Consider the following 17,580-nt stretch of genomic DNA (forward strand, 5'->3'; position numbering starts at 1 on the left):
CTGGGATCAACTTGTATGAAACCTTGTCAAAATGTACTCCACAAGTATGTACAATTATTATGTATTTTTAAAATAAAAACAAATGGGGCCGGGCGCGGTGGCTCAAGCCTGTAATCCCAGCACTTTGGGAGGCCGAGACGGGCGGATCATGAGGTCAGGAGATCGAGACCATCCTGGCTAATACGGTGAAACCCCGTCTCTACTAAAAAATACAAAAAACTAGCCGGGCGACGAGGCGGGCGCCTGTAGTCCCAGCTACTCGGGAGGCTGAGACAGGAGAATGGCGTGAACCCGGGAGGCGGAGCTTGCAGTGAGCTGAGAGCCGGCCACTGCACTCCAGCCTGGGTGGCAGAGCAAGACTCCGTCTCAAAAAAAAAAAAAAAAAACAAATGACAAATAATTGAAAACAAGAACGAATACTCAAGTAGATTTGTCACAGGATTTTTATAAAAAGATGGTACCAGGTAATACATCTTTAAAGAGTATAGGCTGCTCTGCCAACAGAGTAACCATTTTTTATTCCTTTACTTTCACTTAATAGGCTTGCTTTCACTTAAGAAAAAAAAAGGCTGGGCGCGGTGGCTCACACCTACCTACCTGCTCCCGGCACTTTGGGAGGCCGAGGTAGGTAGATCACATGAGGTCAGGAGTTCAAGACAAGCCTGGCCAACATGGAGCAAATCCATCTCTACTAAAAATACAAAAATTAGCCAGGCATAGTGGTGGGTGCCTGTAACTCCAGCTACTCGGGAGGTTGGGGCAGGAGAATTGCTTAAACCCAAGAGGTGGAGGTTGCAGTGAGCTGAGATCACACCACTGTACTCCAGCTTGGGTGGCACCACCACCACCACCACCAACAACAACAACAAAGATTCCCTCCGGGCGCGGTGGCTCACGTCTGTAATCCCAGCACTTTGGGAGGCCGAGGCGGGTGGATCACAAGATCAGGAGATCGAGACCATCCTGGCTAACATGGTGAAACCCCGTCTCTACTAAAAACATACAAAAAAATTAGCCAGGCGTGGTGGCGGGCACCTGTAGTCCCAGCTACTCGGGAGGCTGAGGCAGGAGAATGGCGTGAACCCGGGAGGCGGAGCTTGCAGTGAGCCGAGATCGCGCCACTGCACTCCAGCCTGGGAGACACAGCGAGACTCTCAAAAAAAAAAGAAAAAAAGGAAAAAAAGATTCCCAGGCTTCACCCTCTACAGTCTATGGAAAGTCATGGGAATCTATTTCAAAAAAAAAATAAAAGACACTATAAACCAAATTAAAAGATGGGAAAATTTTTCTATCATGTTTTAATATGTGATATCCAAAGTCCCATTAAGAATTTTTATATCAGTAATAAAAATGGAGAAAGGATGTGAATATAAATCTCGGAAGAAAAATGCCCAATTAACATGAAGAGCTTCACCTCTTAAGTAATCAGAAAAAGAAAAACAAGCACATAATATTTACTTCAAAGCATGAAAAATGTGAAGTTTTATAATAGGCATTAGCAAGGCAGACAGATTCAGGCACACATCTAACTATATGTAGAATTTAAATTTGAAGAAGACTACCTTGGAAGACAATTGGCATTCAATCAATCAAAAACCATTTTTCTGAGACGTGATCTTCCTATGTTGCCCAGACTGGCCTCAAGCTCCTGGGCTCAAGCAATCCTCCAGTCTCAGCCTCCAAAAGTACTGGCAAAACAGGCGTGAGTGACCATGCCCAGCTTGTATATAAGGATATTCATTTGCAGCATTGTTTGCAACACAAAAATTTAAAACCAACCGAAGTGTTTAATATGCAAGATGTTAATTTATGGTACATTCTTGCTGTGGAAAGCTGTGCATCTGTTAGAGGTGGGTCTGTAAGTTCTGATATAGGCAGAGCTCTTAAGAGCTGGCAGGTGAAGAAAAGAAGGCTGAAAAACTACACATGACATGATTCCATATATGTTAAATTGTTTTATATTTTAAATGTTATACAAATGTTTCCATTTGTATATATGTAATAATAATGATCCCTGAGCAGTACTGTTCCATACATGCTACAAGAAAGACCCATTTAATCCCCACAGCCTATGATGAATTATCCACATTCTACAGGTGACAAAATAGAGGCACAAAGTTAAGTAACTTTCGTCAGATAAGATTTAAACCCAGGCATTCTGACTCCTGTATAACCATTAAGATATGCAGAGAAAGAAAACTGGAAAGATGCATATTGTTGAAGATACTTATTCTAGGAAGAGGAGGGGGGAGGGTGAAGGAATTTGCAAGTTTTTCATAGTTGTTTCCATATTGTTCGAATCTCTTACAAAATGTGTTCAGCATATGTTTAAAGAGGGAAAATTTGGGGCAAAGGACTTATTTTTGTTGTATTATGCAAACAAATTTTTAAATAATTTGTGGCTGGGTGTGGTGACTCACACCTGTAATCCCAACACTTTGGGAGGCTGAGGCAAGAGGATCGCTTGAGCCCAGGAGTTCGAGACCAGCCTGGGTGACATGGCAAAACTCCATCTCTACTAAAAGTACAAAAAATTAGCCAGTCGTGGTGGCACACACCTATGGTCCCACCTACCCAGGATGCTGAGATGGGAGGATCGCTTAAGCCCAGGAAGTCAAGGCTGTAGTGAGCTGTGATCGCACCACTGCACTCCCACCTGGGCAACAGAGTGAGACGCTGTCACCAAAATAAATAAATAAATAAAAACTTGATAATTGTTTTCTTCAGACATTTTCCAGGTTCCTCTGCTTAAATTGTATAGGAAGTTTGAGGTTTTTGTGTTGGTCTTTGTTTTTTTATTTTTTATTTTTTTTGAGATGGAGTCTCGTTCTGTTGCCCAGGCTGGAGTGCAGTGGCATGATCTTGGCTCACTGCAACCTCCGCCTCCCAGGTTCAGGTGATTCTCCTGCCTCAGCCTCCTGAGTAGCCGGGACTACAGACGCAGGCCACGATGCCCGGCTAATTTTTTGTATTTTTAGTAGAGACAGGGTTTCCCTGTGTTAGCCAGGATGGTCTCGATCTCCTGACCTCGTGATGTGCCTGCCTTGGCCTCCCAAAGTGCTGGAATTACAAGTGCAAGCCACCGCACCCGGCCCTGATCTTTACATTTTTAAATATCGCATTAGTGAACCGTGTATTGATTTTGTGATCATAGATAACCCAGTTAAATATTAAGTCTTAATTAATCACTTAGTATTTTACAACCTCAGTTGTTGTTATAAAGTAAGGGTTCCACATACCTCCTAACAGTTCCTAGAAAATGGAGCTGTCTTGGCATGCAGTCTTTATTGCCCTGCTAAGTGTTTCAAGCTGGGGGTCAGACTGGGAGTCTGAGAGAAATTTCATTTCCACCGCTGGTCCTTTAACCAATGACTTGCTGCACAACCTGAGTGGGCCCCTGGGAGACCAGAGTTCTAACTTTGTAGCAGGGGACAAAGACCTGTACGTTTGTCACCAGCCACTGCCCACTTTCCTGCCAGAATACTTCAGCAGTCTTCATGCCAGTCAGATCACCCATTATAAGGTATTTCTGTCATGGGCACAGCTCCTCCCAGCAGGAAGCACCCAGAATCCAGACAAGAAAACAGTGCAGTGCTACCGGCGACTCCTGGAGGCCCTCGAGACTGCACGGCTTCAGCCCATGGTCATCCTGCACCACCAGACCCTCCCAGCCAGCACCCTCCAGAGAACCGAAGTCTTCGCTGACCTCTTTGCTGACTATGCCACATTCGCCTTCCACTCCTTCGGGGACCTAGTTGGGATCTGGTTCACCTTCAGTGACTTGGAGGAAGTGATCAAGGAGCTTCCCCACCAGGAATCAAGAGCATCACGACTCCAGACCCTCAGTGATGCCCACAGAAAAGCCTATGAGATTTACCATGAAAACTATGCTTCTCCGGGTGAGTACACATTGACCTGGTGGTGTCTCCTCGACAGCCTTCATCACACACCTTCCCCGTCCTCCTTAGAGCAGATTTGGCGTTTCTCGCCACCCACCTTCAGCAGTCCTCTCATGTCTCTGCATAGGGAGAAATTAATAATGTATTGATTTCCCACTGGAGATAGGAAGGGGTACCTAATATGGCATAATGCTCAGCATTTCCTTTGAAAAGTATCTTTGAGGCCAGGGGCAGTGGCTCAGGCCTGTAATCCCAGCACTTTGGGAGGCCGAGGTGGTTGAATCACTTGAGGTCAGGAGTTCGAGACCAGCCTGGCCAATATGGCAAAACCCCATCTCTACCAAAAATACAAAAATTAGCCAGGGATGGTAGCAGGTGCCTGTAATCCCAGCTACTTGGGAGGCTTAGGCAGGAGAATCACTTGAACCCAGGAGGTAGAGGTTGCAGTGAGCCAAAATCATGCCACTGCACTCCAGCCTGGGCAACAGACCAAGACTCCGTCTCAAAAAAAAAAAAATATATATATATACACACACACACACACACACACACACACACGTACACACATACACACACACATATATATCTTTGAAACCCCCCTTGCCCAGTCTTGAGCTGGGCAAGCCCTGATTGTCTTTCTATCTTCCTTTCTATGTCCTGCTGCCCTGACTTGGAGGCAAAGCTTCATGGTTTCCTGTCCTTCCCCCTCAGCTCCCCTTTACTTACATGTCTTAGTTGGAGCTTACATTCCAGCTTGGGAGACAGACAAATACAAGATGAAACAATGATATACCACAGGATAAGGAGAGCACAACCGTTAACTGTTCACATTCCTGCCTCCTAGGGGACTTGAAGTTCTGATCTGGAGGCCTAGGCTGTACCAGGACTTTTGTGACTTTAATCAATTCCCTAACTGTACGTTAGGTACACCAATTTTGAGAACCAATTTTGCATTATGTATGTTTTCTTGTTTTTATTATATACTGTATACATACATATTTGTATATATAGTACCTGATATATATACATACTTCTATGTTCTAGTTTTTCAATTTAACATATTTTATGACTATATTCTCATTTTATTAAAAACTTGAGCCAGACATGGTGGTGGCTCATGCCTGTTAGGAGCCGAAGGCAGGAGGATTGCTTGAGGCCAGGAGTTGGAGACCAGCCTGGGCAACATAGCAAACCACCATCTCTAAAATAATAATAATAATTTACTCCAGTGCTGGAATAGTATTGCTTAAAACAAAGCAAAAACTTGAAAGCATAACTTCCAATGGTCTTATAGGTTCCCATTGTATAAATGGAGCATGAAGTTTAAACTATTTTCCTTATTTTTGTATGTTTATTCTAATTTTCACTAGTTACAAGTTATGTTGCAATGACATTCCTATCTATAAACTATTTCCCACCTTCTGATAAATTCTTTTTGACAGAGTCTTAGAATTGAAACTACTAGGTAAAAAGATCTGCATTCTTTAAGATTTTAAAGCATGGTACTAAATTATTTTACAGAAAATTTGTATAATCCATTTATACGAACAGTTATAAAATTACTCTTCTAACCCCATTCTGTCAGTTTCAAATGCTATATTTTAATACTAATGTAACAGTGAAAGCACTTATTTTCATCTCTTGTTAATTTGCACGTATTTGATTATAGAGAGGTTAAACATTTTTTCTTTTTTTTTTTTTCTGAGATGGAGTCTCACTCTGTTGCCCAGGCTGCAGTGCAGTGGCACGATCTCAGCTCACTGCAAGCTCCACCTCCCGGGTTCAAGCGGTTCTCCTGCCTCTGCCTTCCCAGTGGCTGTGATTACGGCATGCACCAACACATCCGGCTAATTTTTGTATTTTTAGTAGAGATGGGGGTTTCTCCATGTTGGACAGGCTGGACTCGAACTCCTGACCTCAGGTGATCTGCCTGCCTCGGCCTCCGAAAGTGATGGGATTACAGGCTTGAGCCACCACGCCCGGCCTTAAACATTTTTTTTTTTTCTATCTTAAAAAATAAGGTAGGACATTATAGCAGCCTTATTCACAATAGTGAAAAGGGGAAGCAACCCAGATATCCACTGATGGATGAATGGATAAACAAGATGTGGTGTAGACATAAAATGGAATATTACTCCACCTTTATTAAAAAGGGAGGAAGTCTTGTCACATGCTACACAACATGGATGAACCTTGAGGACATTATGCTATGTGAAGTAAGTCAGACACAGAAAGACAAATGCCGTATGATTCCACGTATAGGAGGAACCTAGAGCAGTCAAATTCATGGAGACAGGAAAGAGAATGACAGAGGCCGGGGGCTGGGGTAAGGGAGAAATGGAGAGCTGTTTAATGGGGATAGAGTTTCTGTTCTGAAAGATGAAAAAGTTCTGGAGATTGGTTGCACAACAATGTGAATATACTTAATAATACTGAACTGTACACTTAAAAATAGTTAAGATGGTACTTTTTCTGTTATGTGTATTTTACCACTTTTTTTTTTTTTCTTTTTCTGTTTCTTTTTTTTTTAAGGCAGGGTAAGGGAAGAAAGTGTGAGAGTGGCTGGGGATATTTTAGACAGAGTTGCCAGGAAGGCTGTTCCTGGGCCACCATTTGAGCAGTTGGGAATGCAGGGCGAGGGTGGGCTCAAGAAAGAGAAAAGGGGCCCAGTCTGAGGGAGAGCGGAGCTCTGGACACGGAGACAGTTGCTTGAACCTAGGAGCGCCATGGAGAACCACTGTGCTCTTTGCAGAGCCTGTCTTGGGGCAGGTCAGCAAATAAACACAGAGATGTGTGTTGGCTCCAATCCTACTGAAGAAGCTCTGAGTAAAATAAACTTTGAAAGAATGAGGCCAGGCACAGTGGCTCACATCTGTAACCCCAGTGCTTTGGGAGGTCAAGGTGGGCAGCTTGTTTGAGCTCAGAAGTTCAAGACTAGCCTGGCCAACGTGGTGAAACCCCATCTCTCCTAAAAAAAAAAAAAAAATCACAAAAGTTCTCTTGTAGCTGGGATTACACACGCACACCAGGTGCGGTGGTGTGCGTGTGTAATCCCAGCTACAAGGGAGGATGAGGTGGGAGAATCGCTGGAACCCGGGCGGCAGAGGCTGCAGTGAGCCAAGATCATGCAGTGAGCCAAGATCACACCACTGCACTCCAGCCTAGGTGACAGAGCCAGACCCTGAAAAAAAAAAAAGGAAAGAAAGAAAAAGAAGGAAGGAAGGAGAGAGAGAGAGAGAGAAGAAAGAGAAGGGAAAGAAGAAAGAGAAAGAAAGAAGAAAAGAAAGAAAAAGAAAGAAAGAACTAATGAACAAATGAAAGAAAGAAACAGAAAAGAAAATAAAAAAGAATGAAAGACTGCAGAAGAAGCAGGATTGAAAAATAATAATAAAAAGATGGCCGGGCGCGGTGGCTCAAGCCTGTAATCCCAGCACTTTGGGAGGCCAAGACGGGCGGATCACAAGGTCAGGAGATCGAGACCATCCTGGCTAACACCGTGAAACCCCGTCTCTACTAAAAAAATACAAAAAAACTAGCCGGAAGAGGTGGCAGGCGCCTGTAGTCCCAGCTACTCGGGAGGCTGAGGCAGGAGAATGGCGTGAACCCAGGAGGCGGAGTTTGCAGTGAGCCGAGATTGTGCCACTGCACTCCAGCCTGGGCGACAGAGCGAGACTCTGCCTCAAAAAAAAAGAAAAGAAAAGAAAAGAAAAATAATAATAAAAAGAAAGAAGGAAAGACAGTATCATCCCAAATAAAGAAAAATCTTATTTTGAGGATGGATGCACAAAATTCTTTAAATTATAAAACTATATGTACATGTTTATTTAAATGTTTTCCATATTTTATTTTTACTTTTCATCAGGTGACTAAAGACTTTCTTTTTAAAGTCATATCTTCCTTCTTTTCTTCTGCTTATTTCTCCTACCCTTCATTTTGTGTTTCCCCAAATATCTGTCCCCAGTATCATGCAAGACACAGAATAATTTCTCTTTTTCAGTCTCCTTACTATTTCAAAAAGTGGTTTTTCTTCCCTCTCTCTCCCTCATGCTCACTTTCCTTCTAAGTCCAATCCTATAGACTTATTGTTCTTTTAAAAATGTATTATTTGATATACATCAAAAATGTTATATAATATAGCTTGATTAAAAGCAAAAAAAAAAAAACCCATAAGAAATGCCAATGAACTGACTACTTAATCCAACAATTAAAATAGAACAGAATACCGCTTCATACCTACGAGGAGGTCTGTAAAAAGACAGACTATAACAGTGCTGGTGACACTGTGGAGTGAATGGAACCTGAGTACACTGTTGGGGCCATGAACAACGGTGCAGCCACTTTGAAAAACAGCCCAGCACTTCCTCAAACTTTAGAGTTAACACATGACTTAACAATTCCTCTTCTAGGGATATATCCAAGTGAAATGAACAAATGTCCAAACAAAAATGTGTACACAAACATTCATAGCAGTGTAATTCATAAAAACCAAAAGTGGAAACAATGACCATCAACTGATGGATAAATAAAATGTAGTATTAGTATATCCATACAATAGAATATTATTCAGCCGTAAAAAGAAAGAAGTTATTTTATTTATTTATTTATTTATTTATTTTTTAGACAGAGTCTAGCTCTGTCACCCAAGCTGGAGTTCAGTGGTGCGATCTTGGCTCACTGCAACCTCCACTTCCCAAGTTCAATCAATTCTCCTGCCTCAGCCTCCCAAGTAGTTGGCACTACAGGCATGCGCCACCATGCCTGGTTAATTTTTTTGTGTTTTTAGTAGAGACGGGGTTTCACCATCTTGGCCATGCTGGTCTCGAACTCCTGACTTCAAGTGATCCTCCCACCTCAGCCTCCCAAAGTGCTGGGATTATAGGTGTGAGCCACCATGCTTGGCCAGAAAGAAGTTCTGATACATGATACAACATTGATGAACCTTGAAAACATGCTAGTGAAAGTGGCCAGTCACAACCACATATTTACATTTACAATCTACATTTACATTTACATTTACAACAAATGTCCTGAATAGGCAAATGTATAGAGACGCTAAAGTAGATTAGCGGTTTAGTCCGCGGAAGTGATGATGGTTTGAAGTCTGGAAACCTGTGGAATGTGAAACGGATCCATGGAGCACAACCATTAAAGAACTGGGAAACAACATTATCTTGTCAGAATGAGAACTAAATATCTCCCAGTGATATTCCATGCTCAGAAGTATTTCAAAGATTCGTTGTGCTTATCAAAATAAGCACCATTGTAGTTGGTAATGGTTGTTTGTGGTGGTGTCATTGGCAGGGGATCTATCTTCTGTAGAGAATTTGATTGAATATGGTCCTATTGTTAAAATCTGAAACTGCACTTTTATTCAATTTTTGTTTCGTGTTTCCAAATCACAGGTCTGAGCCCTTTCTATCCACCCAGTCCTAAGCTTGATACTTGGAGGGATTACGTAAATGTTTAAATTTTGCTCCTCAAGGAACATCCAAGGTGGGCTGAAAATTTATATCCATCGATAGCAACACAGAACGGCTGAGCCATCCCAGCGCCACGCAGTGTCTCTCAAATTATGGTCTGAGGACCGTTGTGTTGGAATCCCCCGAGAAGCGTGTTAAAATGCTTGCGCCTGGGCCCACTCTACTCTGCTGACTCTGAATCTCCGAGGGCAGGGCCTGAAATTGGCTTTTTTTTTTTTTTCTTTTTGAGACGGAGTCTCATTCTGTTGCCCAGGCTGGAGTGCAGTGGTGAGATCTAGGCTCACTGCAACCTCTGTCTCCTGAGTTCAAGCAGTTCTCCTGCCTCAGCCTCCCAAATAGCCGGGATTACAGGCGCACTCCACTCCTAATTTTTGTATTTTTAGTAGAGACGGGGTTTCACCATGTCGGCCAGGCTGGTCTCAAACTCCTAACCTCAAGCGATCCACCCACCTCGGCCTCCCAAAGTGCTTGGATTACAGGCATGAGCCACCGTGCCCAGCCTGAAATTGGCATTTTAACAATCTCGGTAGGTGATTGTGATGTACACAACAGTTTGAGAACCACTGCTATGTCATCCAATGTCAAAGCAAGTGGGTACAAGCCACACATGCTAATATTTCCTTGTTTCTCCCCTCGACACCCAGTAGGGGCTGTATTGATATTTTCCCATGAATAAGGATCAGGGAACAGCAGTTTCCTGAGAGCACCCTGACTTTAAAAAAAAGTTTAGGAATGGGCACAGTGGCTCATGCCTGTAATCCCAGCACTTTGGGAGACCGAGGCGGGAGAAGTGCTTGAGCCCAGGAGTTTGAGATCAGCCTGGAAAATATAATGACACCATATCTCCACAAAAAATTTAAAAACTAGCCAGGCATGGTAGCGCATACGTGTAGTTCCAGCTACTCAAGAGCCTGAGGCAGGAGGGTCGCTTGAGTCTGAGAGGCAGAGACTGCAATAAGGTGAGATCACGCCACTGCACTCCAGCCTGGGCGACAGCAAGACCCTGTCTCAAAAAAAAAAAAAAAAAAAAAAAAGAAGTTTAGGAAGGAATTCTCTCCTTGCCAACTTTCCAACTGCTCTGCATTTCATAGTCCTGATTTTCACTAACTCTCTAAAGGGCCATTATTTTTTTTAAGCCACCTTTTCTTCTAAAATCTTTCAGCTAGAGTAAAGTCACGTGGATGAGCTCTTCGGGTCCATAGGAAATGAATCCCCCAGTGGTTTCTACAGTCAGAGCCTCCCGCCCTCGCTCACCTGCTGTTCATGTCTCTGGTTGGTTTCAGGCGGAAAACTCTCTGTTGTCCTGCGAGTTGAAGATATCCCAGAGCTCCTGCTAGAACCACCCATATCTGCGCTTGCCCAGGTGACAGCAGCCCAAAAATATACCTGTAACATCCAAGGAGAGTTTGATTTTAATTTTTTAAAAACAAGAGAAGTTTTGGTCTGTTTGGTTTGACATTTCTGTAAACACCTCAGAATGAGTGGTATATATTCTCTAGGTTCATAATTATCTTAAAAACAAAATCTTGATGCTGCAGCTCCTGCTTGGTCAAGTGTCGGCATCCCTGCAGGAAGGAGTCACTTGCCTCTGCTTGCTCTGATTTTTGAGTCCAAGATAGCTTACAGGAGAAGAGATGAAATTATGGCAAAACAGGTATAGGTTTATAAAGGAGTTTTTAAAAAATGTGCACCTGGCCGAACACGGTGGCTCACGTCTGTAATCCCAGCACTTTGTAGGGGGAGGTGGGAGAGTTGTTTGAGCCCAGGAGTTTGAGACCAGCCTGGGCAACATGGCAAAACTCCCTCTCTACTAAAAACACAAAAATTAGCAAGGCATGGTGATATATGCCTGTAGTCCCAGCTGCTCGGGAGGCTGAGGTGGGAGGATCACTTTAGCCCTGGAGGTCAAGGCTGCAGTGAACTGTGATCATATCTCCAGCCTGGGTGACACAGCAAGACCCTGTCTAGAAAAAAAAAAAATTAAAAATGTTCATATATCCTCTATCACTTTTTATTTTTTATTTTTAGTTATTTATTTTTTTAGAGACAGAGTTTTGTGGCCTTCTCTGTCACCCAGGCCGGAGTGCAGTGGCATGATCACAGCTCACTGCAGCCTCAACTTCCAACTCCTGGCCTTGAGCAGTCCTCCCACCTCAGCCTCCCAGAGTGTTGAGATTACAGGCATGAGCCGCCATGTCCAGCCAACTATCACTTTTTAACTATAATTCATATTTTTTATATATTTTTTTGAGATGGAATTTCATTCTTGTTGCTCAGGCTGGAGTGCAGTGGCATGATCTCAGCTCACTGCAATCTCTGTCCCCTGGATTCAAGCGATTCTCCTGCCTCAGCCTCCCAAGTAGCTGGGATTACAGGCATGTGCCACCATGCCCAGCTAATTTTGTATTTTTAGTAGAGATGGGGTTTCACCATGTTGGTCAGGCTTGTCTCAAATTCCTGACCTCAGGTGATCCACCTGCCTTGGCCTCCCAAAGTGCTGGAATTACAGGCTTGAGCCACCACGCCCAGCCTTTAACTATAATTTTTAAAAGAAAAATCAAAATAATCTGAGAAGTGAACAGCTTTGGGCCTCCTTGGGCTGCTGGGCAGTCTGGAAGCCATGGGAATCACTGCTGGCCTCCAGTTCTGCAGCATCACCCTGGTGCTGTAGAGATGTGGTGCTGCTCATTGGTGTCTGCGCGGTGACGGGGGCCCCAGGAGCCAGGGTCCAGTCTTCAGATTTTCCAGTTCAAACACGATGGAACCAAGACCTGATAAGGTTCTAGAGGGACAACTCCAAGGCTGATTGCATGGACAGAATGGCGTCTAAATTAGTTTACAGAGGGCGATAACTGCTATCAGTTATGAACGCAGGAGGCCAAAGTGCTGATCAGAAAAATTCTTGTCAAGAAATAGCCTTTGTACTGGTCTCTGCCCCAGTCCATGCTGTGCAATGCTTCTGGTAAATCTTCCAAAAGCACAGTTCTGACCAGTTCCCTGCTGGGAAGCCACACTCCCGAGTGGGACGAATCCTGCAGGACCCTCCAGTGCATGAACGTGTGGGTGTCTCTCTCTCTCTGGCCTCACCTCCTATTTTGCCCATGTGAGTGCTATGCTTGCTTCCTACTCTCCTGCATCCCCTACTGGACGTCCTTCCTGTCTTCCTGTCTTTCTGCCTTCCTCAAATCTCCTTCCAGCAAAATTTTCTCCATTGTTAACGTACACGTAACTGTGCTCTCCAGCAGAGGCCTCGCTCAGTAACACTCCCTCACTCGCCCTGATGCGCTTTTTCCCCACCCAGACCCTTAGCCATTGCTTTAGACCAGTAGTTCCCAAGCTCGAGTGGGCATCAGAACCACCTAGAGAGCTAGCAGAGAGCACAGAGACCAAGGCTTAATGTGGTGGGACCCACCTGGGCCTGCACAGGCATCCCAAGTCCCCAGGTGAGTCTAATCCCCAGTAAGGCATGAGAGCCACTGGTACGGGCTTCTCATGGCACGTCTGACTTTCTGCCTTCTCCTCGTGTGATTGGTGCATTTGCTAACCCTCCCTATTAAAGGTGTAAACCTCTGTGGATATTATTTATCTCTAAATGTGAATCCCCACCCACCATCCCAGCACAGTGTGACTTTCGGAGGTAGGAACTCAGTGGCAATGTGTTGTGCAGAATTGACAGACACAAGCAAGAGCTGCGAGGGTGGGCAGGGAACGCTGGACAGATACCTGCCAGAGTGGTCTTTAGTGAACACTGATGACGACTGAGAAAGCAACAGGGAGCCCTAGTGGTGAACCACTTATTAACCCATTTATGCCTGAGGTTGCAATTTTTTGAACGTTTGCAATCAGACCTTAGCGACGACCTTGAGCAGTAGGATATAAATAACACCCACAGGCCTGGCATTCCAATAATGGAACGCTAGGCATTAAGGTGCACAGAGCACTTGGTTCTGACCAGGTGCTGTTTACCACAGTCCTTGTCTCAAAGAAGCAGATGATCTGTGGGAGGGATAAGACAGGTAATGATCTAATCGTGCCAAGGGTAGAAAGGTACAGTCTACCAGGCTCGTGGAGGGGAGCGGAGCATTGGGGGTTGCAAGGGTAATGGCAGCATGGTGGTGTCTTCCTCTGGAGACTCTGTGAATCTGAAGTTCTTTGAGCACATGCAGGCCAGAGACAGGGCAGAGGGGACATCCTTATCGGATGCGTGGATGGGGGTGTTGACGACCAGGACCATGAGGGTTGTGCTCTGCTAAAGAGGATGTCCCCAGGGCATCCTCCACAGGCCCTAGCTCTTGACCTGGCTAGGGATAACTGGGGGTGGACTTCAAACCGTGGCCTGAAATTAAAACCAAAACTAAAAGCGCAGGAGGATTCACAGGCATGACTGTGGAACCATGCTTGGCTGAAGGCTGTACTGCCCCCATCCTGGCCAAGTGCTAGGGTCTGTGGAGGAAGTGTCAGCGGCAGCCCTGGCCTCCAGCTCCCTCCCATTTCTGGCATTCACACATTCATTTAGCCATCAACACTGCGTGCTTTCTGTGTGCTGAGAACAGAGGCAAATGGATGAGCACATAGGTAATGCATTTCCCAACAACACACAGGCACAGGCATCCCCCTGCCACTCTACACACACACACACACACACATACACACACACACACTTTCTCATTCCATCTCCATCTTTTCCTTTGGAAAAAATCCCACTTTGGAATATTCAGTTTAGCGATAAGGGGAGAAACAAAAAAGCATATTTCCGAGAGTCTTGACACTGGTTAGGCTCTAACGACCCTATTTACTATTTCCAGGACACGGTTGATTTCCTCTCTCTTGATTTGTCTTATGAATGCCAAAATGAGGCAAGTCTGCGGCAGAAGCTGAGTAAATTGCAGGTAATTTGAGCCCTTTTCCACATTGATGATGAATGCTGCGAAGGTTTCAGAGAGCAGATTAGACATTTAATGCTTTGACTACTGCATAAACTGAACTTCCATCAACAGTCAGAGATCTGCCGAGTTGAGTCTGGGGAGATTTCTGTTGCAAGCATCCTTAGAGAACATCAGATGTTAGGTAGTCTTTCCTAGAAAGGATACGAGGGTTAGCTTGTTAAGATAAATATTTACATAGGCCGGGCGCGGTGGCTCAAGCCTGTAATCCCAGCACTTTGGGAGGCCGAGACGGGCGGATCACGAGGTCAGGAGATCGAGACCATCCTGGCTAACACGGTGAAACCCCGTCTCTACTAAAAATACAAAAAAATAGCCGGGCGAGGTGGCGGGCGCCTGTAGTCCCAGCTACTCCGGAGGCTGAGGCAGGAGAATGGCATAAACCCGGGAGGTGGAGCTTGCAGTGAGCTGAGATCCGGCCACTGCACTCCAGCCCGGGCGACAGAGCAAGACTCCGTCTCAAAAAAAAAAAAAAAAAAAAAAAAAAAAAAAAAAAAAAAAAAAATATTTACATAAATCCTCTGCTTTCTTGTGTAGAAATCTGCCGAGAATCGAGATTCTAGGGTTCATTCTGAGTTTTAAAAAGGCAGTTCATCAGTGAGGGTGATGGTTGCATAACGACGTGAATCTACTTAACGCCACTGAACTATACATTTAATGGTTATGATGGTAACTTTTATTTTTATTTTTATTTTTATTTTTATTTTTTTTATTTTTTTTATTTTTATTTTTATTTTTTTTTTTTTTTGAGACGGAGTCTCGCTCTGTCGCCCAGGCTGGAGTGCAGTGGCCGGATCTCAGCTCACTGCAAGCTTCGCCTCCCGGGTTCACGCCATTCTCCTGCCTCAGCCTCCCGAGTAGCTGGGACTACAGGCGCCCGCCAGGTCGCCCGGCTAGTTTTTTTTTTGTATTTTTAGTAGAGACGGGGTTTCACCATGTTAGCCAGGATGGTCTCGATCTCCTGACCTCGTGATCCGCCCGTCTCGGCCTCCCAAAGTGCTGGGATTACAGGCTTGAGCCACCGCGCCCGGCCTATTTTTATTTTTTTTAAGACGGAGTCTTCCTCAGTTGCCCAGGCTGGAGTGCAGTGTTGCGATCTTGGCTCACTGCAGCCTCTGCCTCCTGGGTTCAAGCGATTCTCCTGCTTCAGCCTCTCCAGTAGCTGGGACTACAGGAACACACTAACATGCCTGGCTAATTTTTGTATTTTTGGTAGAGACAAGGTTTCACCATGTTGGTCCTGCTGGTCTCAAACTCCTGACCTAAAGAGATCCGCGCCTGTCAGCCTCCCCAAGTGCTGGGATTACAGGTGTGAGCCACCACACCTGGCCCGTAAATTTTTTCTTTAAGTCTATGTTACCACATTTTTTAAAAAACAAACATTTCACACCCAGGTCTACTAAATCAGATCCCAGCTGTCTGGACCTTCCAGTAAGCTCAGGACTCCCTCCTGTACCCAGTACTGCTTTTCTCAAGTCTAATGATGCGGGCTCATTAGAGAAAGTATGTTAGGAGCCTCCTATCCAACTACCAGGTTTCTCTCTTAGGCTTGGTCACTGCTGTGTGACTTACTTGCTTCATTTCCTACAGTCACAACTATTCCCCCAACACAAGGTGTATCTGATGGTGCCCATGTTTTCTCCTGCACCGTCTGAGTGCTGGCAGTATTCCTATAACCCTGGAGAGCTGCCTTCCTGTGGGCCTTTCCAAGGATGTCTGACCACTGGAATGCACCCACATTGGACCTCCTGCCTCTGCAGGTTTGGGCATAAAGCCACTCCCCACTGGTTTCAGCCTGTGCCTCCCATGAGGCAGGTAGAGCAGCCCCCATCGCTCACCTCTCGTTTTGAATCCCACCATCTCCGTCACCAAGGAGGATGGTTTACCTGAGGAATTATCCCTTAAAAGGCCAAGTTTGGCCGGGCACAGTGGCTCACGCCTGTAATCCCAGCACTTTGGGAGGCCGAGGCAGGTGGATCACAAGATCAAGAGATTAAGACCATCCTGGCCAACATGATGAAAACCTGTGTCTACTAAAAATACAAAAATTAGATGGGCATGGTGGCACGCACCTGCAGTCCCAGCTACTTGGGAGGCGGAGGCAGGAGAATCACTTGAACCTGGGAGGCGGAGGTTGCAGAGAGCCGAGATTTCGCCACTGCACTCCAGCCTGGTGACAGAGAGAGACTCCCATCTCAAAAAAAAAAAAAAAAAAAAAGGCCATGGACCCTCCATTTTTCCTGAGGCAGAGTGATTGAAATGGACAAATTAGCACCAGTCCAATCCCAATGTCTGTGTGTCTCCAGCTGCCTGTGTAGACACTGCTGCTTTTGTTATCTACAAATAATAAGATGATCTAATTCAGGGGTCCCCAGCCCCCAGGCCGAGCACCAGTACTGGTTCATGGCCTGTTAGGAACCTGGCTGCACGGCAGGAGGTGAGTGGCAGGCCAGCAAGCATTACCACCTGAGCTCCACGTCCTGCCAGATCAGGAGCCATATTAGATAGGAGCACAAACCCTATTGGGAACTGCGCATGCGAGGGATCCAGGTTGCGTGCTCCTTATGAGAATCTAATGCCTGATAACCTGAGGTAGAACAGTTTCATCCCCAAATCAGCCCTCCCACCTCCCCCAAGTCTGTGGAAAAATTGTCTTCCACGAAACCAGTCCCTGGTGCCAAAAATGTTGGGGACCGCTGATCTAATCAAAGGCGACAGATGCAGCCACAAAGACATCTGAGTAACAGCTATATAATTTTAGTGCTTGCTTATCCCAGACACCTGGGAGGCACTTCATCCTCACATCATCTCAACCCCTCAAAACCCACTCTAAGATTTAAACAATCTAACCAAGGTGGTGAGCTCCAGGGTTGGGATTTGAACCAGGGCTTTCTCATTCTAAGACACCACACTGTCTCTTCAAAAGAAAAATAAGTCTCACACCTGTAATCCCAGCACTTTGGGAGGTTGAGGCAGGCAGATCACTTGAGGCCGGGAGTTCAAGACCAGCCTGCCCGACATGGGGAAACCCTGTCTTCACTAAATACAAAAATTAAGCAAGTATAGTGGTGAGCACCTGTAATCCCAGCTCCTTGGGAGACTGAGGCACAATAACCACTTGAACCCGGGAGGTGGAGGTTGCAGTGAGCCGAGATGGCGCCCCTGCTCTCCAGCCCAGGGAACAGAGAGAGACTCATTTCGAAAAAAGAAAAAGAAGTCCAAGGGTTGGGAACATGATAATGAGGGTGGTATTTTTAA

At 45.2% G+C, this 17,580-nt stretch overlaps 1 protein-coding gene across 1 annotated transcript in view; it reads left to right on the forward strand.

Annotated features, from left to right (window-relative positions):
* Window positions 1–3,259: 3,259 nt before the first annotated feature.
* The window catches only part of LCT (lactase), a 52,815-nt gene continuing 38,494 nt past the window's right edge, over window positions 3,260–17,580 (forward strand). Inside the window, exons 1-3 of the mRNA XM_010367276.2 lie at window positions 3,260–3,899; window positions 10,663–10,742; window positions 14,185–14,268. Coding sequence (XP_010365578.1) covers window positions 3,260–3,899; window positions 10,663–10,742; window positions 14,185–14,268 — 804 coding nt within the window. The remainder of the gene's footprint in view (window positions 3,900–10,662; window positions 10,743–14,184; window positions 14,269–17,580) is intronic.

This window comes from Rhinopithecus roxellana, chromosome 14 (assembly GCF_007565055.1).
Source record: "Rhinopithecus roxellana isolate Shanxi Qingling chromosome 14, ASM756505v1, whole genome shotgun sequence".
Classification (NCBI taxonomy): domain Eukaryota; kingdom Metazoa; phylum Chordata; class Mammalia; order Primates; family Cercopithecidae; genus Rhinopithecus; species Rhinopithecus roxellana.